The sequence below is a fragment of the Aplysia californica genome, unplaced genomic scaffold (assembly GCF_000002075.1).
Source record: "Aplysia californica isolate F4 #8 unplaced genomic scaffold, AplCal3.0 scaffold00076, whole genome shotgun sequence".
In the NCBI taxonomy this organism is placed as follows: domain Eukaryota; kingdom Metazoa; phylum Mollusca; class Gastropoda; order Aplysiida; family Aplysiidae; genus Aplysia; species Aplysia californica.
Genome location: NW_004797346.1, coordinates 516,135 through 543,597, shown reverse-complemented (window position 1 = coordinate 543,597; position 27,463 = coordinate 516,135). Strand labels below are relative to the sequence as shown.

Sequence of the window (27,463 nt, the reverse complement as noted above, 5' to 3'; positions counted from 1 at the left end):
ATCCATAGTCATCATGTTTTTAAAGAAATGTGTATCATTGGACTCGATTCCAAGGAGAGTTTTTTGCAGAACTCAACTCTCTGCTTCTTTTGCTGACTTGTCAAAAGGCGGGGTACCCACCGCACAGGCACCTTATTCATGTTAAGATTGTCATGGAGAATTGTTTGAATTGACCCTACACTGATTCTCGTTTCACTTGAGAGCTGTTTAACAGTTATACGTCGGTCTTGTAAAACCAGTTTCTTCTCTGTGGATACATGCTGTTCAGTTACCACAAAGGATGGGCATTCTTCACGATCTTCGTCCATCGCAGACATGAATCCTGATTAAAATTTTTTACCAGTATGTCACAGGATAATAACGAGGACATTTGTTGCCATAAACATGGACCATTTTCTGAAAATTGTCACAGGGGGATTTTCCTTGCAAGTGTAAAAACTTGATGACTGAGCGATATTCAACCGGCTGCATGGCACAGCTTCAGCAAAGAAAAACAAATGTTTTTTTGTGCATGGTTTCATTGAACACAAATTTGCAAGGTGTGTTCCAAAGAAATTGTCTAAAGGCTGGCAAAACTTCATTACTCTACCATGATTCCTTCATACCCACACCAAAGACTTATTGAACCCCCGTCATAACAGCAGTATGATGGTTTGGAATGACCAACTCTCCAAACTTTCAGATAGCTTGTTTTTGTGCTTGTGGGGTCAGAAGTATAAATGGAAGTCATATCAGGTTAGAGAGTTGTGTGGAAAAACTCAAATGTGAAAAGTTGTCTTTTGTTTAAAAGGGGCAGATACACAAGCTCCAAAACTGTTCTCCCACGTTGATAATTGTTCAGATAACTGGATTTTCAGATTTATTGCGTCGGGAAGTTTTCAGACTAGTGATGTTACATATTTTGATCGGAGAAAGGCAGCCCATCAAGGATATCTAAAGATTATCAGTATTTCTCTGTTTATATTAATGAAGGCGGGCAAGATCTCAAATACCAACATAAGTTTGATCTGTTTTGAAGATTAGGACAACTTATGTTTGGATACATAGGCCTTGCCATTATAAGTTTAAAGAACTGTGATTTTTTTGTTGTTAGGTGTTTTTTGTTGTTTTTTAAAGAAAAAACTATTTGTATATTACATAAAACAGTTTACATGTATTCAAATGCTTTTAACTGTTTGTCACCAGTAAAAACAGCACATGTTGGCCTGTATATTCTGTAGGAACTCTGACGGTGACTCTAAGCGACAGCAATGACAACGCACCCCAGTTTTCTCAGCCAGGTGGTTACACAGTAGATGTGCCAGAGTCTGAGAGCCTGCAGTCAATCGTGCTCCAAGTGTCCTCCACTGACGCCGATGATGGACAGGTCATCACATACAGTATCGGAACGGCCACTTTTGATGCTTTCACCATCAGCAATGATGGTAAGAAATTTTTTAGATCTCTTCACTGAAATCTGTCATTGTGAGGCTTTGTTTTGAAATCAAAGAAAACAGCATTTTTCTGTCTGTTTGGTAATTTTTATTTATTTATTGATTTTTTGGCTCAACATCTTTTATTGTGAGGCAACATGGTGAAATCAGGCTGTTTTCAACTTAATGAAAACGAAGAAAATGGCCTTTTTTTTATGTGTGTGACAAATTTAATCAAGTTTTGTTTTTTGGCTCAACATCTTTTATGTCCATTTAAAAACACATTTGTGAGGTGACGTGGGGAAATCGAGAAATCGTCGAAATAATTAACTTGAAGAGTACAGCATTTTTCTGTCGGTTTTGTAATTTTTATCTAGTTTTTGTTTTTTGTCTCAGCATCTTTTATGTCAGTGTAAAAACACATTTCTGTGTGGATTTTACTGAAACGCCTTGGTTAAAGGCACAAAGATTGTAAATTTTCAGTTTCCAAGGACTCACATCTTCATCATCATCATAATAGGCCTAATGATATTGATAAAGATCTTTTCAATTGTGCTAACTTCCTGGTGGCTTTAGGCACTTCACAATGAAATAAGATTGGAGAATTAAGAAAAGGAATCCATATTATTGTTAGAAAACAAAACACTCAATGTAGATTATTTCAGAGGCAAGATGCTTCAACCGTACGTACGTGTTACCTGTCAGGACAAATGTGGGCAGTATAAAATCCCAGAGACAGAGAGATGAAGACTCTTACAACAACAAAAGTTTCCCCCTAAGTCCTCCTTTTTTGTTTGTGACCATTACTCTACTACGGTTGGTGCCCACAAGATGCCAGACTGATATGAACAGCAATAGAAGTGCGACCTTGTTTTCTGCAGAGTAGTAGGCCTATTGATTGTCCCTCCCTCAGGCACAATACGTCTCAAAAACGAGCTGGACAGGGAAAAGGATGATCAGGTGGAGTTTGAGGTGATCGCCACAGACAATGGAGTCCAGCCATTGTCGTCGACGGCCACTGTGACCATCGTGGTTCTGGACGCAAACGACAATGCTCCCATCTTTGACCCCAACCATAAGGTCAATTTTGAAGTGGCGGAGGATGTTGCTGTTGGCTTCCCAGTGACTCGTATCACAGCCACTGATTTAGATGATGGAGACTTTGGTACAGTTCACTATGCTTTAGTTGGACCAGACACTGAAGATGGAATGTTTGCTATTGATGAGGATACGGTAACTACTTTAAGTCTGTTTCTTCTTACCTTTCTAAAAAAGCAAACCCCATTTTAGTGGTTGACAATTTATGGAAGCCTTTGTAAATTTGGTGTGTTTTGGGAATATCTTTGAGGGAAACACATAAATGTGAATTATTGTTAAATTATTGCAGTTTTTGTTTGCTCCATATTGTTCTGCCCAGATAAAAGAACAAAAGGCTTTTGTTTCCAAAATATGCTTTCTAGATCTTTGCTTGTGGACATACTGATCGTACAATAGAGCCTCATTTTAAGTTTTATATTTACTTGAGACTGTTAGGTGCCCTGACTTTAGAAATATCTGGAAAATGTGATCTAAAGGTATCTATATGCTCAAATAATGTGTGCAAATGCACACCAATCATAGTTCAGTTTGAATTGATGAAGAGGAGAATGTTCCTTTCACAAAGTAAAATTTTATGTTCAAGATTTGTTTGTACTTTGGGGAAGAAGGAAAGAGCTTTCTAGACCAATGTTTAAATTGAAGATGTATGAATAAATCTTGTCGCATCAAGAACAAGAGCAGCCACAATCAATACATCAACATCAACAATGATATGTTACGGTCATAAGAAGTGGTACAATCAACCATTTACTTTCTTCTACTTAGAGAATTTTAAGCATACTTAATTAGAGGCTATTTTAACATGCAATTTTTTTTTCTGTATTCTATTGAGGATTGTTGATATATAATATATTGTTTATTTCCCATGATTAAGGTAAGTTCTACTGCTTGATCTATTATATTTTTTAGACAACAATACATTTGTCTCTCCTAAAACTTTAATTTATTATAAATAACGGACGCTATTGACAGCACTGAGTGTTTGGAAGAACATTTATGTTTCAACTAATACCTCTTTTATTTCAGGGTGAAATTTCCGTTGCTAAAGAGCTGGACAGAGAAGTGAAGGCTCTCTACAAGTTTGAGGTGGAGGCAACTGACTCCATGCTCAACCCGGAAGAAAGTGAAAGTGCAAGGTATAACGTAGTCAGATGCAGGAATGAGAGTTTACTGCTAATCTTTTTATTCATCTGAAATACAAGTGTTCGACTATTTCGTAAGTGCTGGAGTCTCCTATTCTTCGTGTCTTTAATTGTGCAGCTTTAAGCCATAGGTTTTGTTTTGATAAATTAATCTTGCTACTCAGAGCCTGATCCTTTCTAATTAATGTACTCTTGATAGTTGTGTGTTTTTTCTCATTGTGTCATCACATTGCCCAAAAGAGAAGGGAATGTTTACTTTTGCAGTGCCTCTCTTGAGATGGTAAAGGCTCCTAAACCCATCTGCAGAAGAGGTGTTGATGATTATCTATTGATTGCTTTACTTCAAACTGTTTCTTAACTCCTAGGTCTCGCATAACGGTGGTCATCAAAGATGTGAACGACAACCAACCAGAGTTCACTCAGGTCATTCCAGACAAGCCGACAGTACCAGAATCCTTCCAGGGTGGGCAGAATGTTGCCACAGTGGTCGCCAATGACAAAGATGATCCTACTACAGACAGTGGAAAAATCCTGTGAGATTCACATTACTTCTGATTCTCTACCTCATCATTTTGGCTGTTGCGCTTCTTTTTCTTCTAATTCCTTCTCGTTCTCTCTCCTCCCCTTATTTACCACCTCCTTAGATTCTTCTTAGATCTCCGAGGCCTGTTCGTCATTGTAGCAGATTAAGATGGGAAGACGGTGATATACTCTTTTTTTATACTTCACTAATTACTTTAATAAATCTTGAGCTTGGCGTAAAGAGGTAGCCTGATTTGATGCGCTGGGGGATAGGGTGGGGGATACGGACGGAAAATGTGATATTTTCTTCTTGAATGTATTTGCTTTTTAAAAGATTGTTTTGTTAATTGCTCATGATTTGTAAATGTAAGTGGAATAAATATGTCTGGAATGGCATGTATTTTGTCATTCTTCCTTTTTATTTAATTAGAGATGATAGGTATTTTTCATATGGTAAATTATACAGTGATTTCTGCCTTGGAAAACACTTTGTTAGAACCCACTCTACCTGATAACATAATTTTTTTGTGCTACAGAATTTTTACTTTATGATTTTCACATGTAAGACACTGTTATAAGAATAGAAGTTAGCTGAAGAGCTTAGGGCTATAAACTTTACTAGGCTGCTGTACCATACTTTGTGCACAATACATATATTTTGTGTCACAGAAACTGATGAAATCTCACTCACCCTTCTTTTCTTCCAGAAGAGGATAAATAAAGCATGTTCTTATGTTGTCTTGTCTTGTTTGTGTTTTTCTTGTTTCAGTTTCTCCCTGGGAGATGACACTAATGCTACATCAGTGACAGGCTCACCCCTATTCCAGATCAGCTCTGCAGGTGTTATCTCTGCTTCAATTGGCCTCAGTGGCTACTCAGGATTCTACTATGTCACTGTGGTGGCTAGCAATCCTGGAGGGCCGGCGGGAACTGAGAAGCAAGTGGTCATTCAGGTTCTGGATGTGAATGATGAAACACCCCGCTTTGTCAAGCCAAGTCAGGACAATGATGTGGCCTATGTCATGGAGGTATGGTAGCAAAGCTAATCTTTAATGCGTGTTTTATGTGCAGTTCGCCATTTGCCTCCTGAATTTTTCTCAGTGTTTGGACAAAATCGATTTCCACAAGGTAAAAGGTGTTCACAGTAATGGTAAAAATATTTATGCATTTAAAAATTATTGAATGAAAGTCTTGATTTCGGAAGTTAGAAAAAAAAAGAAAAAGAAAACTGCATTATGAACAATGCGTACATATTGTTATTATATTATTGTGAAGAAATTGTGCCAGTGTCAGGTCACAGTCATGAAAGGAGGTCAAAATACAACAAAAGATTACAAAGATCAAAGATAACTTGAACATTTGCCACTTGTTTAGAAAATACAGTTTCTTATACAGCTGATATTTCGTTTTCCTGTACAGGGGAGGAAAGAGTATCTGTGAGTTAGGTTTCTACTATTGGAATCATTCCAATAAGTCCCATTTGTTAAAAGTTGCTTAATCAGTGCGAAAATGAATGGTCTCCAGAAATTGATTTTAGGGAATTTGAAATGTATTTGTGCCATACTCAAAATAAACTGAGGGAACAAAACTTTCACACTTTTAATTCAACTTTTGTTTTGTTTTGCTTTTGCAAGCTGTGTTTTATTTCTCTTTCACAGAACTCGGAGACTGGTACCTTTGTGTTCCAGCTGGAGGCACAGGACAATGATGCAGGGGACAATGGTGTGGTCCGCTACTCCATCTTGCCCTTACCCAACAGTGATATGGACGGTTCTAGTCAGTTTGCTGTTGATGCTGTCACCGGGATCATCACAACCGTGCTAGAAGTTAATGCTGAACTTCAGTCCCGTTATGAAGTGAGTACTGTTTCTGGTTATAATAGCTCTCATCTACAGGGCTTTATATTTCCATCAATCTTTTTCTGACCAGGATGTCATTTGTAAGTCAGATGAAGATATAGGCAAGAAAAGGAAAAGCTTTTAAAAAATCAAGAGAAAGGTAAAGCCATCAGAAATGGCAATGTCTAATCGATGACAATATTTTAAATTAAATACCATTAACGCAGGACTCTGTATTCTCCCTTTTAGCAAATGTTGTAAAGCAGCATAGATTTCTCTCCTGATCTTCGTTTGAAATTGTGTGTAGAAAGTTTTCAGAATCACGAAGATTCTCCATGGTAGCTGGTACAGGTCATTTTCCAAAATGGTTTTAAACCCGTTGCCTTGACGAAATTGCAGGAGAAGCTCATTGAAAAAAAATACATGTTGAACATACAGTTGGAAACCATTCATGTACCCTTGCCATAATGTCTTATTTTTATTGTTTACAGTGGTCAGGAGTATTATTCTGAAAGTTTTCGTTTTATTATTGTACCTTCTATTTTTTTTCCGGTATATGTATGTGTTTGTGAGTATATATTTCCATATTTCCAAGACCATGACATTGTGTGTGGAGGGCTCATCATATGTGGTGGTTGTCTCTTTTCAAGGATTTGGTAATGTAATGCTTAAATTATCTTTGGAGATCTTGAGTTTCAACCTGACTGCGTGTAACTGTAATCTGGCTGACTGACTGTGATGTCCAACCTATTTTATCCAATTGAACTTAGTCTCTTGACAGTTTTTTCAGTGGTTTCTTGTTGACAGTTGTTCTCAATGCTGTTTCAGTCTTATTGCTGTCGGTGTACGTTAAGACAATTAATGTTCCAACTGAAATCTATCAAAAAGGAGCCTTAACAAGATTAGTGCCAAATTCGTCTCACCTTCAGTCTAATTGTTTCCCATCAGTTACGTGTGCAAGCTGCTGACCAGGGTTTCCCAACGCCTGCGAAGACATCCTTGACCTTGATTGTGGTAGTACAAGACAAAAATGACCATAAGCCAGAATTTGTGGGTCTGTCGGCACCACATGTAATCAGGATGAAGGAGAATGAGACGAGCTGTGCCAATGTGAGCCTGGCCATTGACCGAGATCTGAACACTACCTTCACTGTCATCTGCTACTACTTGATAGGTGAGACTGTCCTATTATGATCTTATTTCTGAACACCATGCTCAGCTATTTTATTGACAGACTTTTCATAATGGCCTATGTTTACTGTGTATTCATTCTTAATTTGGCATTAGAAAGTATGATAAATTTTTGAATAACAGCATGGGCCGGGAACACAAGACAATAAGATAAAGAAAAATTATTTCGACTAACATGGAAAGCATAAAAAATTTCAACATCTACATTCCCCTACTTGGATGAATTGTACATAACAGCTTGCACTAAAAAAATTAATTCCATCTTTTTAGACAACAAACTTCCCTTGTTCCTTCAAATAAAAACATCAGTCAAAAGTAAAAGACCTAGGCTTCTGATCTGTAACAAAGAAAGATATAGAAGGTCATTTTTATCATCGTCTATCAAAATGCTTCCATCTTAACCATCTTGTATAAGTATACTTACGACCTTAGAGCATGCATCAAAATAACATTGAGTGTGTATCTAGCCTACGATTATTATTTTTTATATTGCTGGTCATTTATATTATGCATGTGATTGTAAGCCTTTGTGTGTGTGCATGTGTGTTCTCGTGTGTGCGTGTGCGTGTGTGTGTGTGTGTGTGTGTGTGTGTGTGTGAATGTGTGTGTGTGTGTGTGTACACGTGGTGAAACACTAAACCGATGTGCCAGGATTTGGACAATAAAGATGTATCTTAACTTATCTTATCTTTTCTTATCTTATTACTTTGTCTCTAAAGAATATTAAATACCGGTATTGACAATTTATCAACCAGTTCAGCATGTCTATTGTTACAAATAGTGTTAAAAACTAAAATGCTTTCCTTGGTGATGAATAAGTCCTAAATGGAGAAAACAATCAGCGAAATGACGAATAGAAAAGAAGATGCCTGAATTAATCATTTATCTAGACAAGTGTGCTGAGACTATCGTTTCACAAGCGATATAAACTTATCTAGGATTGTCTTGGAATTCTAGCAGTAATGGATGCTCCAAAATTTGTTCTCTGATTTGCTAGATCTCATGCTGATTTAATTGAAAACGCTTCAATATGGTAGAATAAAAAGAAAGATTTCTTTAAAATAGAAAAGAGCAAACTGTTCACTTCATGAAATGCAGAAAGCTGCATTGCCATTAATACCAAGCTGCTTGCAAGCATGTTCACTGCATTGATGTCGCGATGTGCATGCACTTGTATGTAGGCCTATGTATGTTTAGTAAGTGCATGTGTTTGCTAGCGTGTTACAGAAAGTTGGTTTGGGGATAGGTGGGAGAGGTTGATTCATTTGCTGGTCACAAACTCTAAGGGAGTAAAGAGGGAAATGCTAAAGTCGTCTTGTCTGATGTTCTCGTGGACAGGAGTGGATGTACCAGACAAGTTCACTCTGGGCAGACAGGACGGTCAGTTGTGTTTGAAAACTCCGCTGGATCGGGAGACAACTCCGTATGTTAACGTTGTTATTCTGGCCCTGGAGGAATGTTACAGGTGAGACCACAAGTTGTACATAAATAATATGTGAACTTTCTTTTATGTGGCTGTGTCGGTTCCCTTTCCTGTCTCTTCTTGGGGTCGGAAGGGGGTGTTAATGGCCAAATTTCTCTCCTCTCTCTGTCGTTGAAAAGCTTTGTGTTTACTTGCTCTTAGAAAATTGAGGCTCATAATATATAGAATCACTTGTTGACAGGAAATGTTTATATTTGCAAAAAGTTGAACATGCCAAGATAGCTGTCTATTGTACATATTCATGGGCTGCTCTCATGAGAGTGATGGGGATTTCATGAGAAAGCCCATTTTAAGAATAATGATAATGATGTTACTGTTGGATTTCTTGGTTCAGGTCTGACATTCCTACTCAGATGATCTCAATGGGAATTGGTGATTTATTCCCTGCCATGTACAGACCTGCTCACACAAATAAAACCTGGATTAAATTGCAGGTAAGTTTATTTTTTAGGTCACTTTGTTATTTGACAAACAATTTTTGTACTCGTTTACACTGTTCACTGTCTACCGTGCAAAGAACAAGATATTAGCACGTTTTACAAACAGCAGCAGTTCCTACATTTTTGGGAAGATGGAAAATGTTTATCATTCCTGAAAAAAATTCAAGTGGTGCCAGTGATTTTGTTTCCAAATAGCCATGTCTGGATCTACAGGTGATAGAAAAAGACTTATTCTTTCTTTTTTCTACTTTTCATGAAAAAAGTTGAGCTTTATTGGTGTATTTCATCATTTGTGGCTAGGGTTTTAAAAAATTCCATCATTCAGTGTTATGTAGACCCTTGTGTTTGGAGATTAGGAATCTCTGTATTTTTTAAAACAAAATCGTTGACTTTTTTGTCTAGCTAAAAATGTCCAATACCTTCCATAAATATCACTGAGTCAAAGTGGGAAAAAAACATCTGAGCTGCTGAACCCATTTAAAAAGCAATGCACACACAGTTCACTGATCATGTGACCCAGTATTATGGGTCAGCCAAAGGATAAATGTCTTTTGTTCAATTTTTTTGTTTTGAATGTCATTGCCTGGGAATCATCAGCCTATAACTAAAAAATTGGTTGAAGACTTGTACAGCCAACAGTATCAGTCACACAATAGTGGGCTGATACAATCAGTGCCTAATTTGTTATAAAGGTCTGGTATATCTGAGAAACAGCTGTTTATATAATTGATTTTCTAAAATAGTGTGGCACTCTTCTTAAATATACCCTCATCTGAAATAAGCGATGTCCACCAATTTGAAATGCAAGAATCTCATGCACCTACTTTTACACACTGTTTTTGAGAGTGTCATGTGAACCCAACTCTGTTCCTCAGGTGACGGATATCAATGACAACCCCCCAGTGTTCAGAACCAAAGATCTTGCCCTGGGTGTGACTCGTGTCACCCAGTTTGGGAAGTTCATCTTAGAACTGAGGGTAAGTTGCCAGGAACCCCTAATGCAAGAGCTGCAACTTTGTGGAACTTTCCAGATATGGAGTTTCATAGAATGATCCAAACTTGTGCTTTTTATATCTTGATTTATGTCTTTCTTTAGGTTTCTGTCTGATGATTTCTTAACCTTATTGTTTGAAATCCAGCAATTTATGGAAATCCTATAACTTGTTGTTGACGATCCGACCTGGTTCCAAGGATAGAGTTTTCCTGTGTCCTGCTGTTATATAAATGTTTCCTTAAACATCAAAGAGGAATTCATATGATCATATTTCCAGAAATATTTAGAAATTGTGAATATTTACCATAAAATGTGTTGGTTTTCATCTAGGTAGTAGAAATAAATTGAAATTGTCCTGGCAGGCCAACAAACAAGATGCTCAATCTGGCTTTGAAATAGATCGGAGAAGCGTTTAAAGTTGATATATATTCCATAATCTTTCCATTGTTAATCATTGTATGAAGCTGTTGTCATTATACTTTTCCATGGTTATTTTTATTTTGAAAGAGAAGCACATGGGCTCATTAACAGCCGTTTAGTGCAGGAAAAAAACAAGATAGACAGACAGAAACAACAGAAAGAAAAAAAAGTAGAGGTACCAATGGTGCCCTCCAACTTCTCACAAATTCACTAGCTTCATTTCTGCAATTGTGACTAAGCACTAAAGTTCATCATGATCTTATTGTGAACGTCCACAGAATGATGTAGAGGACAAAGATACTGCCTTATGGGGTATCGATTACTTTGAAATTACATCTGAGTTTGAAGCTCACCCCGCTGCACTGAAGAAAGAATTGGAGGATTTGGGAGTCAAAGAACCGTTCAAGCTCTTTCGTAATGGTTCGGTGAAGACCAACATGTATTTTAAACCTCAGATGTCTGGATTTTTCACTGTGAACCTCAGAGTCTACGACAAAGGGAGATTGTATGATGATGCAAGGCTACGAGTAAGTTTTTTAGCTTTACGTTGAGGTGACAGTTTTTGATAACATGAGAGGCATGAAAGTTAGTGATTTCGGTACTCAGGTACTGTGCGTACTTATTGTCCAGAACTCTGCTGGATACTGTAAAATAGGCTTTCTACTCATTCATTGAACGTTTTTAAAAACTTTTCTCAACTTAAATTCGTATGCTGAAATTGGATGACACAGAAAATTGTTTTTGGAGGAATTCTTGAAAATTGTGGAGTAGGCATGTCATTTTTCAATTTAATTGAAAAATTAAAATCTGACTGAACATGTTGGTTTTGTGGCTATGATTTTACTGGACTAACAGATGCAGTGTAATGGTAATTTAGTTATAATATATATGTGTCCCATGACTTATACATATACTCACAAGCACACAATAACACTCTCTCACAAGCACACAGATGCACATAAATGAGCACATTCTCTTGTTGTGTATCAGTGCACTGCTATTGATTAATAAAAACCTAATTAGTGATTGCTGATATGTATTAAATACAGTAGAGTCCACTTAAAACAAATGTGGTTTATCAGAAACAGCGGTAAACCGATAAAAAATTATATCCCTGATTTGTTTTTTCTTCTCTTTGAGCAACCTCTCTAAACTGAAGGAAATCCTGTGGTCCAGAGATTGCTGTTTAAGAGGATCCACTGTATTTTATTGAAATGAAAGGCTCTGACAACTTGACATAAAATAATTATTGAATGGCTTGTGACAATTTTTCAGTTGTTATGACTGTCACTATTATAGCATGACATTCTCAGAAAACTCTAGGAGCCTATTTTGTTTTGGCTACATCTGTGGTACCATCACACATAAATGTGTTGCTGGAACTCTTTGTACAATTTGTTTATGTTTTTTTGTCAGATCTCCTTGATCAATGATGACCAACGACTCATCATCATATTCAGGCGATCTATTGACTCTGTTGGACCTTTGAAAGATGAGATAGTAAAGTGAGTATAACTAATAGATCATTCTTGAGATGTTTTTATGGATGATTTGAAGTAAAAATTCAAACATGTGCATCATTCAGAGTATGTTCAGGTATGAAATCAGTTTCTGAGAATTTGGTGAAATGCAAAACATCCTGTATGAAGTGTGATTCTACTGTTTAAATATTACCTTCTTGATACTATTTCTACTATATCTTGCCCAAAAATAGTTGGTATTGTGTGAACTACAAATCGACCTGCGTAGCCATTGTGAAACGAAAGAGGAAAGAGAAGTCATCTGCAACCCAGATTTAGTTTGTTATAAAAATCATACTTGCTCTAGGTGACTTATATTTGCCCCATCTCCTCACCCTACTTTCTGGCGTATTACTCATTTGCCTACTTGGCTTCCTTGTAATTAGAAAATTCCCTTGTGTGCTAGGCTCAAAGCAATAGAAAGTCAATGTGACTGCCATCAGATGTTGATGTAACCACTTCTTTTTCCCCAAAGTAGCTCAGATTCATTAAAAAAAAAATTCCTTTAATCTTTCCAGGCGACTGAGCGATAAATTGAACTACAGGATTGTGGTTGACTCAATACAGACTCATGAGACAGAGACGGGTGCTGCAGACTTGGCAAAGTAAGTACTAAGGGGAACTTCAACTGATAAGAACTTATTCAGAGAATTGTAAATTTGAGGGGGTTTGTTGCTTTTTGTCTGTATTGGCTCTCCTACATTTTACACACTCATCAGTACAGGTTTGATCATGGGTGTGCTACATTTTTCATTAACCTGCTATTTTCAAACATTGCAACAACAATAAGGCCCAGTCACTGTCAAAAATATGTAGTCTTAATGACAACTAGTTTATTGAGTTGTAAATATGGAAACAGTAAGTGAAGGCCACACTGACTGGTCTGCCATGGTTGTGGACCATGGGCAGCATGTTGCATACCAGCTTTGATATAGATCAATAAGGAGGCTGGTCGCTTTGGTCTTATGTCAGGGCCAAAGAAGGATGTGTTGGAATATAGGGTTTCATCAGTTAGACAGAGGTACTCTATGAAAAAGCTTGCCTGTGCTGGAATCAGACTGGTTTCTTTTGTTTGCAAGGCAAAGGGTCTATTCATATCACAGCAGGTGCAGGTATAGACGTCCTTTGTATCTGATTATCTGTATCATAGAAGTACTTAATACATGATGCTTAATCTAGAATCAGACCTTTGGAGTGATGTATGTTTCATGGTTTATGAGGTTGGGTGTTATATTTGTGATTATGTAGCTTGATAAGTGATATGTCTGTTGTTACAAATGAAATATCACCTTAAGTTTTAGCAAGATCCATGTGTGTAACATCATAGTGAAATCAGTTGCTTGTCAAATTAATGAAATTTTCAAAAAGAAACAATTTTGTGCCCGTTGGGCAGTTTTTATTAATTCTTTTTTTTTTTTTGACTCATCACCTTTAATGTCCATTTAAGAACATTTATATGTGGATTCTACTGAAAAACTTTAATAAAAGCTTAAGAAGTGTAAGCTTGCAGTTTTTAAGGATGCTCAAGCTTTGGAAGTCATCAAATATTGGCACCCATTTTGCCACCAATTTTATCTTTGACACTAGGCGATCCCCACCTCCTTCAATCACAAATATATTGACATAATTCTTCACATAAAATTTGACCCAATTGTCCAACTCAGTCAATCACCCTTGATATAGCCTGAAATTTGTATGCAATGAAATTTGTACATTTTATGGAAAGATTTCTGAGTCCCACCAATTTCACTGTGCATGCTAGACTGTAGTCTCTATAATATACATATTTCATTTAACATTAAACTTATATTTTTCAGAACTGATATGTTTATACACGGGGAAGATTTTGAAACAAATGAAGTTATCCCAGCTGCAAGGTTATTAAGGTAGGTATACTTAGCCAAGCAAGGCAGAAATGTGACTTGAAAGACTTCTGGAATACAGCGTGGGGTAATGAAAAATAGTAGTTTTAATATCATTTGATTGGGGAGTATGAGAAATTGAAATATTTAAGAATATGCTACCAATGATGAACAACTTTATCCTTTTGGACAGCTGTACTTATTTTTCAGGCTTTTGTTTTAAGATGCAAAACATGCAGCCTCTGTCGCAAAGCAAAACATTGAGGGAAAACTAACTGCAAAGCATAAGTTATTGCTTTCAGTTAATTGCACTCAGGAGAATCAGACTTGAAATATTCCGAGTACCCCTTCCAGGATGTTTCCAGGATTTTTGCTGCATTGTCTTTTGGTTGAGTATACATCCTTGTTTGTTTCACCTTCCAATTTTTCTAGTGATTCTTTCCCTTTTTATGATCCTGAGCTTGTTGTCCGACTACTTTCCTTACTTCTGTTTTGCTCCAGCATGCCTATAGTTGTCAAATTGTACACGGTCATGAAGATAAAAATGGAGTATGTGATGGTATTTCCTTCATTTACTGGTTCCTTCTTTCCTTCTTGTCGTACATTTTTATTATTTAAAGAATATCAAATACATTTACTTCTGTTTCTACAATTTTCTGTGGTCTTTTGTATTTTACCCTTTCTAAAGTCTGTTAATGTTTAACTATAAACAGATAAAAAGAAATTAATCATTCCTTTCTCAAGAGTACTTTTCAAGTACTCACAGAAGTGGTACACAGTCTAGATTGTCCAGTCATCTGGTCTTCTTCTTTGTTCTCTGTTTCCCTTCTCTGGGTTGTCAACTTTCCTGTAAGACTTAAAAATGTTGATGTGAACTGGACACTTTTTCCCCTTTAGAATATTAGGCCTACACATATGTTCATCATCTGTGGCATGGTCTGATATTTTGTTCCTCTTTGTATTCTTTTTTCTGGTATTTTTCATCCCAGGAAGAAAGTTTACACAACTTTTGTTAGGACTGTGCTGGAATTGAATTAATTGAAGCAAAATTGAAAATGCCAGTTACAGTTGATTGCAAGTTTCTATGTCCAAGACTAGACTATTATAACTCTTATATATATTTTCTAACCCCATAAAATACTTGTGCCTCAAGTTCAGGTTTATCATGCTTTTTATTAAGATTTGTATTACTTTTCCAGCCAATAGTTATGTTTCATTTATTTTTAACACAGAAACGAGCCTGCAAACCTTTGAATTTTAGGTTTTTTTACTTTTTAATTTAATATGCAATTAGTTGTTTGTTGGTAAAAAATATTTTAAACCCGAGAAAAGTATACGCTTAGTCTTGTTCATCTTAAGGGATCACAGTGAAAGTGTTTGTTATTACTCTAAATGAATGGTCCAGTTTGGGCTATGCCAAGGCTTTTTAATTTCACAAGCTGAAATGTCTTGTGTGTAGGGTCAATAGACCTGTCATAGGAATATGATATTTTTGAGGAGTTGCTCCTTCCTGGACTTCCACATTTGTACTGAAGTTTTGCTTCTTGTGCTTCTGTTTCAGTATCATTGACCAGAAGAGTGCCTTGCTCATTAGCCTACTCAATGACTACAATGTGCTGCAGGTTATAGTAAGTACATACTTGTTGTAAATCAAAGTGTTAATGTTGTAGGTTATGGTAAATGTAAGTTTTTACAAGAAGGAGTGAGTATAAAATGTCACTTGTGATGAGAGGTACAAATTATGTGAGTACAGTGTGCTAAATGTTATTGAAGGTATAGAATAATATAGGTGTATATATTAAGTTGACTTGCCTTCTCAGGGATCAGGCTGTAGGAAAAACTAGGCGCCACATTATCATTATTACTGTATCGTTTTGTGTTCTTGCAAAATTCTGACACCTGCCTTTGAGTGCTCATGACCTTAGTAAAACCAAGTCGGGGGCTCTCGTTGCCAAGAGCTTAGGGTGTTGGCCTCTCATTCAAAGGTCCCGGGTTCGAATCCGGGTAGGGACCGAACAATCTTCTTCTCTAAAATTGTCTCCTCATATGACCTTTTTGCATTTGCGAGTGCCATAAAACACTTACCAAAAAACAAAAAGTAAAAAAATAAATAATAATTTCTCCCTGCTGGATGAATAAAGATATTGTTACTGTCAGAGTCACAAAAAGAATATTTTCAGACTAAAGTCTATGGGAGAACTCAAGCCTTCTTTGGCTTACATGAACTATTCTTTTAATAACCTACCTCGTGTCTTATCAATTCCTTTTTTAGTAGCATTTACACACAAACATTGATTTATTGCATATTAAATTGTTTTCATGTAATCTAAAAACCCCTTTTTACACCATTTAATTCAAACTCTTTGCTCCGTTCTCTACATTCTATGCAGTAGATGAGGATGTGTTGTGTTTCTATGTCAGAAAGGTGTTAGTAAATCTGTGAAAATTTCTCATGTGATTAGCCAAAACCAAGGTGTTGAAACATGTTCTTTTTTTCTCTTCTCTAGCCGACTTACAAGGAGAATTTGGACGATGGCTTAGAAGACAAGCTGAAGATGGCTCTTATCCTGGTGTCAGTTGTACTGGGCTCTATCTGTGTCATCTTGGCCATTATTCTCTACTACACGTACAAGAGGTAAAGATGTGTTGTCTTTGTTCTTTTGTGTTAGGTAGGCCTACTTGGTGTACTAAAATGATGTTAACATCTTATAGGATGCAAGAATAGCATTGTCAAAACAAAAATATTATGTGCCTGAACACGCTTGGAAAGAGCTAGAGAGACATAACAACAAGTAAAATTAAATGGCTGGTTGTTGTATATGAGGGGCTGAGATGGGAATCCCGCTACATCCATATTAGCACTTTTGAGAAAATCAGCTTTTTAAAACTCTGTTAAAAGCAGAAACATGCATAAAAAGACGCGGTTTTTTTTGGCTATTATGAAATATGTGTTGGGTTTGGGCCGAAAACACTTTGTGCGTCTGATAGCTGGTAACAATGTGCATGTATAAAAGCAAAAAATCTCGATTTTTTCCAAAATGTCGCTTAGCGGGTTTTGCATCTCACCCCCTCATATGTAGTTGTTCAGATTGGGTGTTGAAGACTGCAGATTAGAAGAAAAGTCAGACTGTTGGTCTGGTTTCACAGTCCTCAGTGTTTTTACATTCTCTACCGCTCACCAAAACCTCTTTTTTGTCTCTGTGTACTTCTTCAGTTCTGTATACTACAGCTAGGTATTGATATTTTTCATTCTGTTAAAAAGAGATGTGCAAATAATTTTATTCCCAGATATCAAAGGAAACTGAAAGCTGCTACAGCAATGGCATATGGTAAGTTCTATGTGAGGCATCTTACTTCAATGCCAGCTAAATCTGTTCCTTACATACTCGTATATCCTGTGAGCCCTGCAGGACCTGCGAATCGTGATCACCTTTGGGTTGACTGTTGGATAGACTGATGGGTACACCATCACCTGCATATATATTCACTGCTTAGACGGGTAATGGAAGTCATGCTTTGGTCTGGTAGATTTTCTTTCTTCCATGATGCAACTGCCAGGATAGGGGAACTGTACTATTTACATCATGCTCACGCAAGTAAAGGGGATTTTTTATCTTTATTAAAGCTGAATTAGTGGAACTAGTTTGCTTGTCATGGATGAAAAGGGGTTAATTGTCAGACACTGAAATATTATGCCTTAATCATCTTTCTTAGGCAAATATTATTTTGTTGTATTATTGTTTCTTGATGGTAGATTTATATTTACTGCAGTTATATAGACTCTATTGCTAGTTATTGATGTGTGAGAAGCTTTGATAATCTCTTGAGACTGATACAAATTAATTTAACAGGAGACATATGATATATATGCAGTCCAATATATTCTCACAAACACATGCACACATGCACTCATGCTACCTTTTTTCTTACATGCATTTATGTAAAGCGCCTAGAGGTGTGTTTATACAGGAGTGGGCGCTATAGAAATGATCTTCATTATCATTATTATTATTATTGCCTCACTCCCACATGTTCTCACTCAAGGTGAGGAGATATTTTTGTGTTACAAAATTTAAAGTAATGAGGTTTTATTTATTTTCACGATGTTTTAAACCTTTACAATGTTCTTTGCAGTCAACTCAGGATGTGGTATGTTCTTTCTGACTCTTTTGTCCTGATTTATTCCTATGTTCTTCTGTTGTTCTTTTCTTCATACTGGTGACTTTTACAAGAAAAGCTCTTTCAACTAAATGTGTTTAAATGTTAGTTTTGTATTGGTTGAGTATTCAGTTAAAGAAGAAATTTTATATTTCCATTCTCAAGATTACTGAAGGTAGGTCAAGCAATATAATTGTGAGCTGTTGATGACCCATTCATGCACCTCGTTATTGTCATGTACACTTTCGTTTTGGATTTTGTTTTATTTTTTTATTTTTGTGGCTATTTAACATTTCAAACATTTTTACATGGTTATTCTGGTGGGGTTTGCTCCTTCTTTCCTATCAAATATCTGTCGTCCTTATCTCTTCTTCTTTTCTTTGTATGTTACTCTCTAATAACACCTCTAACATTTGGCACTCCTATAACCTAATTGTGTTGCAAGTGTAAGTGCAATTTTACTTTAAAAAGGTTACATGGTAACAGAACTATTCTGCAGTGGAGATAGTATAAAACCTTTGCGAGGCATCTTGGTGGAATCAGGCACTCCTCAAAATAATGAAAGTGGAGAAACTGACCTTTTTGTGCAGGTTTGCGAATTTTTATTAAATTTTTGTTTTGGGGTTCAACACCTGTCATGTCTATTAAAAAACACATTTCTGTGTGGATTGTGCTGAAAAACATCAAATAAAGGCATACAAAATGTAAATTTGCTGTTTCCACGGACTCTCAAACTAAGGAAATAACTAAACTTTGGCGGCCATTTTCTCGCTTATTTTTACCTCTGAGACCAGGCGACCCCCACCTCCTTCAATAGTTAATATCTCGACTTGTATTCAAGATAAATGGATCTTTTTCTATCGAAAGCAGGACAAATAAAAAAGCTTCAAGATGACACCAATATCTTCACTTGCCCAAAAATTGACGAGCGCCTGATTCCACTGCGTCATGACACTTATTGCTATAATGATAATGATACAGTCAATATCGAACAGCTTTGTATAAAATCTGCATTTAATTTAGGCTATAAAGTTGAAATTGTTTGTAATGCAGATTTCTCCAGTTGCACAGTATTTTAATGTTCTGTAATTGTTACAAAGCCCTTATGTTCTGAGCTTCCTGATAGTAGGCCTAATATTGGGTTGTTTCATTCTCTACACTCATCATTTAAAGCATTTCAGATCTTAGCTGCTCCCCATTTCTATTGAATTCAAAATGTTTCAAATTGTTAATACAGCTGGGTATTTCAGGTGGTACGAGTTGTACAGATTTTCAAACAAGTATTTTGTCTACTGTAAAGGAAATTTTTGTGGAATCATTCGAAATGCAGTAATTGTTGGAAACTTTTTGTATCAGTTACAATGTCTACAATTTCCTAAGAAGCAGAATAGCAGTCATTTTCTGTCTGCCAAGAATACTTACAGTGACTCTAAACTAGAATGATGGCTCTATCTCTGCCGGGAACTACTTCTGTTGCTCAGAAGTGCTCATGGTTCAGTCTCTGCCTGTGAAACAGCTTTGAGCAAACTCAAAGCTATACATGATTTGTTTTGCTCATAAAAATTACCCAGAGAAATCGGGAATGACACATTATTCTAATTATGCTGAAGAAATATTTTAAAGTGCTTCACAACTTAGCTTGGTGCACTGGCTGCGGTCAGACTTGTCAACCTTTAACAGTTTGTTTTTTTTTAAATAGATCTTTGTGAACTACATGTACTTTGATTTTGTTTTTATAATTTGTTCAGTTCCGTTTTTCACTTTGTTGCTCCCGCTTTGTAGAATAATAGTATGGCCTTTTAATTATTTTTTCAGAACCCAAAGAATCTGACCTTTATAAGGCTGACATCCCTGGGACAAACATACATTCTTTTGAAAAGTAAGCAATACTTACTTAACATATTGCTTGATGTGGTGACAGGACTTTTGATCAACAGACAATTCTAACTTCTTCTCTTTTTTGTTCTACACTAATTATAGAAATGAATAACTTACATTTTCCAGAATCAATTCAACAGCGGTATCATTTGTCTAATTTTCTAATAGAAATTTATACTTTTAAGTCTTCTGATATTCTTATATTATAGATCACTAACAATCTTTGTAGCAACTGGCTAGGTTCAGCCTGCATTTTAATTTTAGTTGCGAAATACTAAGTTATCATAATTTATGGATTATGATCTGTGGTCATGCTGTATAAAAGATAAACCAACAATAGTTTCATAACAGTTTTCTTGGTTTCTTTCCAAATGTACTTGAGAGAAGATAATATATATATATATATATATATATATATATATATATATATATATATATATAGGAGAATAGTTCTTTATGAATTATGAGTGCACCCAATAATCTTGTGTGTTGTGTTTGAATCAATTGTGTATGTTAGATCCATTGTAAAAAAATACAGCTCCGTTTTAGTTTGAGTTTATCTTCATTTCATAAGTTTGTTTATTTTGTACTGGTATTGCTTAATGAAAACATACCCAGCTTGTTGCTTTTAATACCGTATCATTTTTTAAAAGTAAGTATTTTTGTTTTTACAAAAATTGATGCTTCTCATTTAGATAAACTTTTTCAGGATGAAATTCATAAATGCACCTTAAGTGAAAACTGTATGGTTTGTGAACTGGAAGAAAAGCTAATGCATACTATTTAATGCTTTTACTGTGTTGCTGTGAGTCTGTGGAGTTCCTGATACCAAATTATACTTCTGACTGTAGGTCTATTAGATATTTGATTATGGCCTTGATGAGGTCTAGTATCTACTTAGTTTTTACAGTGAGAATGTGAGCTTGATTATAAAATATTATATAGATATATCAATTTTTAAGTAGCCTACATAAGCCTAGGAAATATGATTTGGTGAATTCGTACGTTATCTGTTTAAACACAAAGGAAACTATTAATAGTTGATATTATAATTGTCAATTGAAAAAGTACCAGTCTTACAAGATAAGAATTAGGGAAAAAAAGTGACGTTTAAAACGCTGGTTGTGTAGGCCTATACTGTTGATGAAGACATAAACAGAACTGTGCATCCAAGATAGCTTAATATTAATACTCAAGCTGTTCTTTTTAGTTCAATGACGACTTCACTATTTTCTCAATGTTCTTAATTTCCTTCCGATTTGTCTTCAAGTTTGTCCAAATCTGGAAATTGTCATTTTGAAAGATTTCTTCTGTAGTGTAGTTGTAAATTCATCTCTGAGTGAGGTCCAAATTGTTCTTTTCCCCTCATGAAGTCTAATTCCCCTCTAAGTCATGTGTCCTGATGGAGAGCCAAATTGCTTCAGTGGGTCTTGTAAACGAAACCATAAAGAAATAATATGTTATATAGGTTGTCCGGTACCATAAAATTTGCTCTTGCTTATTTTCCTTTTTTCTTTCTTTTAAAATGCGATCTGAAGTTAAAAATAAAAACAAGTCTTTGGATCATGATGTTTTTTTCATATCTCTTGTGCAACTGTTTGCCTAGAAGTCTGCTAATTATGAAATCACATTCCTGCATGAGAGAGTGTTGTGCTGCCTTCCGACACAATGGCTCATAGATGTGTGATGTCTCAGGTATTGTGACCATCGTGGCCTACTGAGTGAACCAAGTAGGCTACCAGTGGTTTGCTCCATCAATTTATTATACTAAGTCATATTACTTTGTATTTGAATCACTTGAAATAAGATAAAGCCTATTTGTTGTCTTTGAATTGATTATGATGTTCAAAATTGATTATCTTCTCTCAGACTTGGAGATTGTTCAAGGAACAGCTTCAAAATTAGCTTGGGGGCCATCTGTTTTGGGCCCTGTAGTGAAATTGAAGTCAGAATATAGTTCCATCCATTCTACAACTCTGCCAGTATTTTAAAAAATTTCAGTTGTGTCGTAATGCTCTGGAAAATACCCTTTTTTACTCTTCATTAAAAATTCTTATGCCTTCAATAGAATAACATTTATTGGCTATTTCATTGTTGTCTTTCTAACCTTTTTCCAAGCCATCTAAAATTGCATCAGATAATCCATGGGTAATATAGTGCACTTAACAAAGCAAGATAACCGTGTAAGACTAGACTTGTTTCATTTGTTGAAGCTGCCAGTGTGTTGCAGGTACACCTTTAAAACAAGGAATAAAAATATGCTTAGCTAAACGAGTTTCATTAATATCTTTACGTCAATCCCTAGAAAAGAGATTGTATCATCTCAGTCTGCTGTTGGATGTAGGAAAATTATTTTAGCATACCCTATATAAATATATATTTTTTTTTTAGTTTTAGAACTCTTGTGCACATCAATAACACCACGATTTAAGTAAAGGGGTTATATCTAATCTGTGCATTTTCCTTTGCTGCTCCTCTCAAAATGGATCAATAGCTTGATTGTTTGAAGTGTAAAAATCTAGTTTTAGTTTTAGTTTTAGTAGAGGTTTTACAGCGCTCGCAACTGCATAAGGTCATATGAGCGCCAGAAGATTAGAGGTGTTACAAGAGAGAAACAAACACAAAAAAGAAGAAGGGGAGATAAGGTCGATAGATGTTTGATAGGAAAGAAGAAGCAAACCACACCAGAGCACCCGCCAACCACCCACGTTTTTTTTTTTTTTTTTTTTTTTTTTTTTTGGCGGATTCAAAGATCCGCCATCGAGAGAAAGTGGCGTTGAGCCAGCTATCTGAATAAAAAGATAGTGAAATTTGCATTGAATACATCCGTTCCAGTAAGATATTGTCATTCAGAAAAGTCACTTCCTTAAATCTGCTGCCAACAAATTTCAGTATGGTTTGCAAGAAAGAATAGACATCAAGTTTTACTCAAGCAAATGTAAAGAAAACGCCGGAAGATTATTGCTTTTTAGGTGGGCTTGTTTTTTTCTCAAATAATTTTTCGTTTCTTCAAGTTAGAAATGTGGAAAAGCTTATTTCAGTAATTCCCTACTATTGAAAGAAGTCAGGGCATAGAGGAGTATGATATGAGAAAGGATGTGTATGAGGCATGAATCATTCTTTGACTGATATTTTTGCTTTGGGGTGCACCACTGCCCACGTCCTCTCTTCACCCCTTGACTTTCTATTGCTCACCCTTTTGTCACAGACCTCGAATCTTTGAAGGACAAACCCGATTTTGATTGTACGTATACCGTTATTTTTTCATATGCTCAAAGAGAAAGAGAAAAAGGCTTTTTCTGATTCTCACCTCTCTTTTCTCCAGTTATTTAATTTTACAGCGTTCACTATGTGTGTCTCTGAGCACATTTCACTCCCCCAGTTTCTCTCTCAATCACTGATTATAACACTTTCACTTCTTTGGTGTTTCTTGGAGCCAGTGGTTGACACTGCAATGTCTGTTCAAGTTTCTGTCAGTGTTGTTTCGTCAGAATTCCATTTCTTCCTGTCTGCCAGACTGCATGCAAAGATAAAGTGTTGTGGCACACATGCAGTTGAATTTTCCAGGGACATGCACACCTTCGAGTAGGACATGTAATTACTCAAGCATGATAAGCTATACTATACCGTTCTCAAAGATTAGAGGATGAGCTTTTCTGAGGAAGGTCATATCTTTATTTACTACATTACTTATTTGCTTTGTATTATGTATGAATGCTTAAAGCAGAAACAGTACGCTATGTTGCAGATCTTTTTTTTCTTTCTTTCAAACCGAAATGTTGAGCAGTGTTTTTTTGGTTTTTAAATTATGCTTCTTTTTGTGATAGTTGGTTTCACTTTAAGGAAAAGCTAGGGTGCGCAAAATATTTTATTGATCGATTATGATAGGTTTCAGTGCATATATATTTTTTTATTCTCATCAGTATTAGCAATTGTCATGCTTAGTAGTATACTTTATAAGATCCTGCTTTCTTAATTGAGAAAACTGAGTTCTTGTATACACATATATACGCTGATAGATCTGATTTTATTTAAAACAGGACACAAAAACATTTTGTTGAATTGTAGACGCTTTTTATTATCTTTTTTTGTCAATCTTTCCAAATTGTGAGTACTTGATGATCGTCATGTAGTGAACTGGCTTTAAAAAATAGAATCAGGCTAGAGGGTCACATGTTTTGTATTTTTGGTCTTTCGATACAATTACAAAATGCTTGAAGCACTGAATTTGTTCTCTATTGTCCAGATGGTCTTGGTGTGTAGCTTGCTTTTCTTATGCAGAGATGCCAGGTTTATTCCCTACTATGCCCCAGAAAAGTAATTCCATGTAGTGAGAAGGTCAGTGGGAAAAGGGCAATATATATGTACATAAGAAAAGCAAGCTACATATATATATATATAAATATATATTATATATATATGTATGCATACCGTTTTGTATGAGATCTTGATTTGCTACGACAGTTATATCACACAGCACTGCTATTGTCTCTAAGAGTATCTAATATATTTTTGTTTGAATATTAATATTTTAACTGTCCTCTGTATGTTATGTGTGTGTGTGTGTGTGTGTGTATGTTATATGGTATACCATTTACTCTACTCCGCTAGTGTCGTTGTCCTCTATTGACATATATACTGCTAGTTCTGTTTACAAAATGATAGAAATTATTGTTTTGGCATTAAGTAAATAAGCCTACATCGTCGACACAGAACCAATCTTACATGATCTTTTTAAAGTTACCTAGTTCAGCTTGTTCAGCATGGCTGAACATATTTTATGTAGTATAGGTACATAATCATCTTCCAAAACTGTCTTGTTATTAACCTGAGATGGAAAAATGATGCCGTTAACTTGTTGAATAATAGAATTTGTTATATATCATATTATATTCCTGTTGACAACTTGCACTTATGAGCAATATGAGTAACTAGAGTTGGAGGAAACGTCTCTTAAATTTTTTAGGTCAATTGGTAAATAAGTATTTAAGAAACATTTGTGCTGTCATTATTGCTATACTTGGTAGGCACAATAATGCATTGTATTATTTTCCATTCCTTCACCTTTATGTATAAAATCTTTATGAGAATATTTCAATGAACCTCAAAGTTGGACCATATCTCAAGATTTTGGTTACTGATCTCTTTTGATGTTATTTGTTTGTGGGTTTTTTTATCTTAAATTTTAGTAACTCATAACCTTCTTATTTTTTGCATTAGAAGTGAAATTTGCACTTTCTAAAGTGTATGGTCCATGTGGAATTGAAGCTTTCGTCATGGTTTTTGTGGTGCATGCTCTTGTATTGCCCTATGTGAATCCCTTGATATCGTTGCCTTGCATTGACTGAATGTTTCTTTCTCCAGTGCAAACCCAATTTTCTTAGAGAAGATGATGTTGGATAACAATGAAGACGGGTAGGTGAAGTTGATTAGGAATGGATTGTATTAGCGCAAGAGTATTGCTCCAAAGTTAGAGCACAGTGGAAAGGTTTCTGTCAAGGATTTTGTGATACCTGAGTTAGGGCTAACAGCTAATTATCAATTGTTTTGTTTTATTGCAGTTAGAGCACTGTTACTCTCCAATCCCTCTCTGTAGTGTAAGAACTTTAATTATCTCACTAAGCTGTCAGCTCTTCATTCTGACCAACTCTTAGAACACAGCATCTAAATTTGGTGTCTGTGAACTACATATTATTTTTAATGTTATGTCATTTTGTTCATTTTACATAATGCACAAAGTTGCTGCAGATGACAGCAGTAGGAAATTATCATGAAAAGTGCAGTGTCTGTATTGGTGTTAATTGTTGTAAATAAAAGCTTTCAACGTCAGTTATAGAGGTCTCACAACATCCTTCTGCAAACATGTCAATATATGAGCTTTGTCCACTGTGGCATTTTGTCGGCAGCATGTTGACATTTGCTTTGCCTTTCCTGTAAGAAGGGTAGAACTCACACCTCCACTCTGCCAGTATGCATGGTCCTGTCTGATGCTGTAGCACGTTGTTTCCGGCAATGTTTCGCAATCATGAAGACACTGTGTAGGGACCTGGTGGTAGTGTGTGACTCTGGGATGCAGGTTATACTATAGTAGTCCAATGAGGTACTACAGTGTTTTTCAATAGCTGTGTAGTAAGTTTAGACAAGTTCGTGCATGCAAATGCCAAAGCCTGCTCATTTGTCGAACCAAAGCACAGATAATATTATTGTGATTATTTTTTTTTCTTCAAATCGGCAGGAGTTCGACTAGCTTCACCTTCTTTTGTTACCATGTAGGACTTCAAGTTGTTGATAGAGAATGAATTGAGCAAGAAATTAAGAAGGGAAAAGGTAGCTTAAATAGGGGAGAAGAGCAGGTTGAGCGGAAGGGATGGCAGAAGTGATATATGATAAGGGGAAAAAAGAAAAGCAAGAGGTGTGTAAGGGGGTGGGAGCTGAATGTTATAACGAACAATTTAAGGAGCAGGAGGAAGAAATAAGGTAAAGGAGGAGCAGTATTATGGGAGAAATGAAAGACGTTGAGCACAACGGAAAAGAGAGGGAGGACGAAGACAAATGATAGCAGTGCTATTTTTTTTATTCCAGAGAATTACCAAAGAAAACAGTGGAAGCCAATAATAATTATGTGGCAGCCTATAAATTTATGGCCTTTTTTCAATTGATTTACATAGGGGCCTATTATTCTCTAAGAAGAATAAAACTCAGAGATCCTCAACACCACACCCTCTCAACAACCCTTGTTCTGATTCTCCCTTTTCCTGTGCAAAGCCTTATACTTTCATTTATTTCCAACTTTGTCTACAGTTTCCTATTTAAACTGAAATTGGGACTTGCATATTATATAACTTGGGAACATCAGGGAGACAGATTTAATACATTCTGGATTCATGTAGTGTACGTTGTGGTGTAGCCAAACTCAGTTATAGCAATATAATATAATAATATTATGTCTATTTTCAACTTAACCGTATGGCCATTCCACTTCCAGGTGTTTTAGTGTCTTTAGGGTGGGGATTATGATAGGTAAATTGTTGGACAACACTAGTCATAGTTATTTGTGCTTAAGTCTTAATCCATGGTCAGCAAAGCACCCAAAAGTAAAAGCTAGGAAGGATACTTAATTTGTATAAATCTAGATAACATACTTTGGTCAGCAGTTTGTGGGCAAGGCTAGAAACAGCTTATGCAAGGTCACTGTTTCGGTATTCTTTAAAATTAATTATAACATTTCATTACTAGCAATAAAAGCATGAAAATTGTACGGTGCACAAATACATATAATATATTGAAAAAAAAGCTACTTAGTATATAGATCTAGATGTTTTGATAGTAGGCCTACTAACATAATACAATCCTTTTGCACTTAATATGTTAGTGTTAGCCAAAAAGTTTCTCTGTAATGTAATATTCCCCATGTAGCAGTGGGAAGGGGAGCAAACATTGACTTGAGACGGGTTTCTTCATCATCAAGGCGTATCCACAGTACCTGGTTTGTATTTAACCCCCCC

The 27,463-nt window shown here is 35.9% G+C and overlaps 1 protein-coding gene across 1 annotated transcript in view; it reads left to right on the top strand.

The window, feature by feature from the left end:
- The window catches only part of LOC101864602 (cadherin-23), a gene marked incomplete in the record, with an annotated part of 96,643 nt that overhangs the window by 65,946 nt on the left and 3,234 nt on the right, over positions 1-27,463 (top strand). Inside the window, 20 exon segments of the mRNA XM_035968692.1 lie at positions 1,221-1,424; positions 2,326-2,645; positions 3,537-3,646; positions 4,018-4,185; positions 4,944-5,202; positions 5,833-6,030; positions 6,961-7,186; positions 8,542-8,668; positions 9,021-9,120; positions 10,002-10,103; positions 10,819-11,067; positions 11,957-12,045; positions 12,579-12,665; positions 13,878-13,946; positions 15,484-15,550; positions 16,430-16,557; positions 17,211-17,251; positions 18,057-18,071; positions 19,896-19,959; positions 25,323-25,373. Of these exon segments, the coding sequence (XP_035824585.1) occupies positions 1,221-1,424; positions 2,326-2,645; positions 3,537-3,646; positions 4,018-4,185; positions 4,944-5,202; positions 5,833-6,030; positions 6,961-7,186; positions 8,542-8,668; positions 9,021-9,120; positions 10,002-10,103; positions 10,819-11,067; positions 11,957-12,045; positions 12,579-12,665; positions 13,878-13,946; positions 15,484-15,550; positions 16,430-16,557; positions 17,211-17,251; positions 18,057-18,071; positions 19,896-19,959; positions 25,323-25,373 (2,674 nt within the window).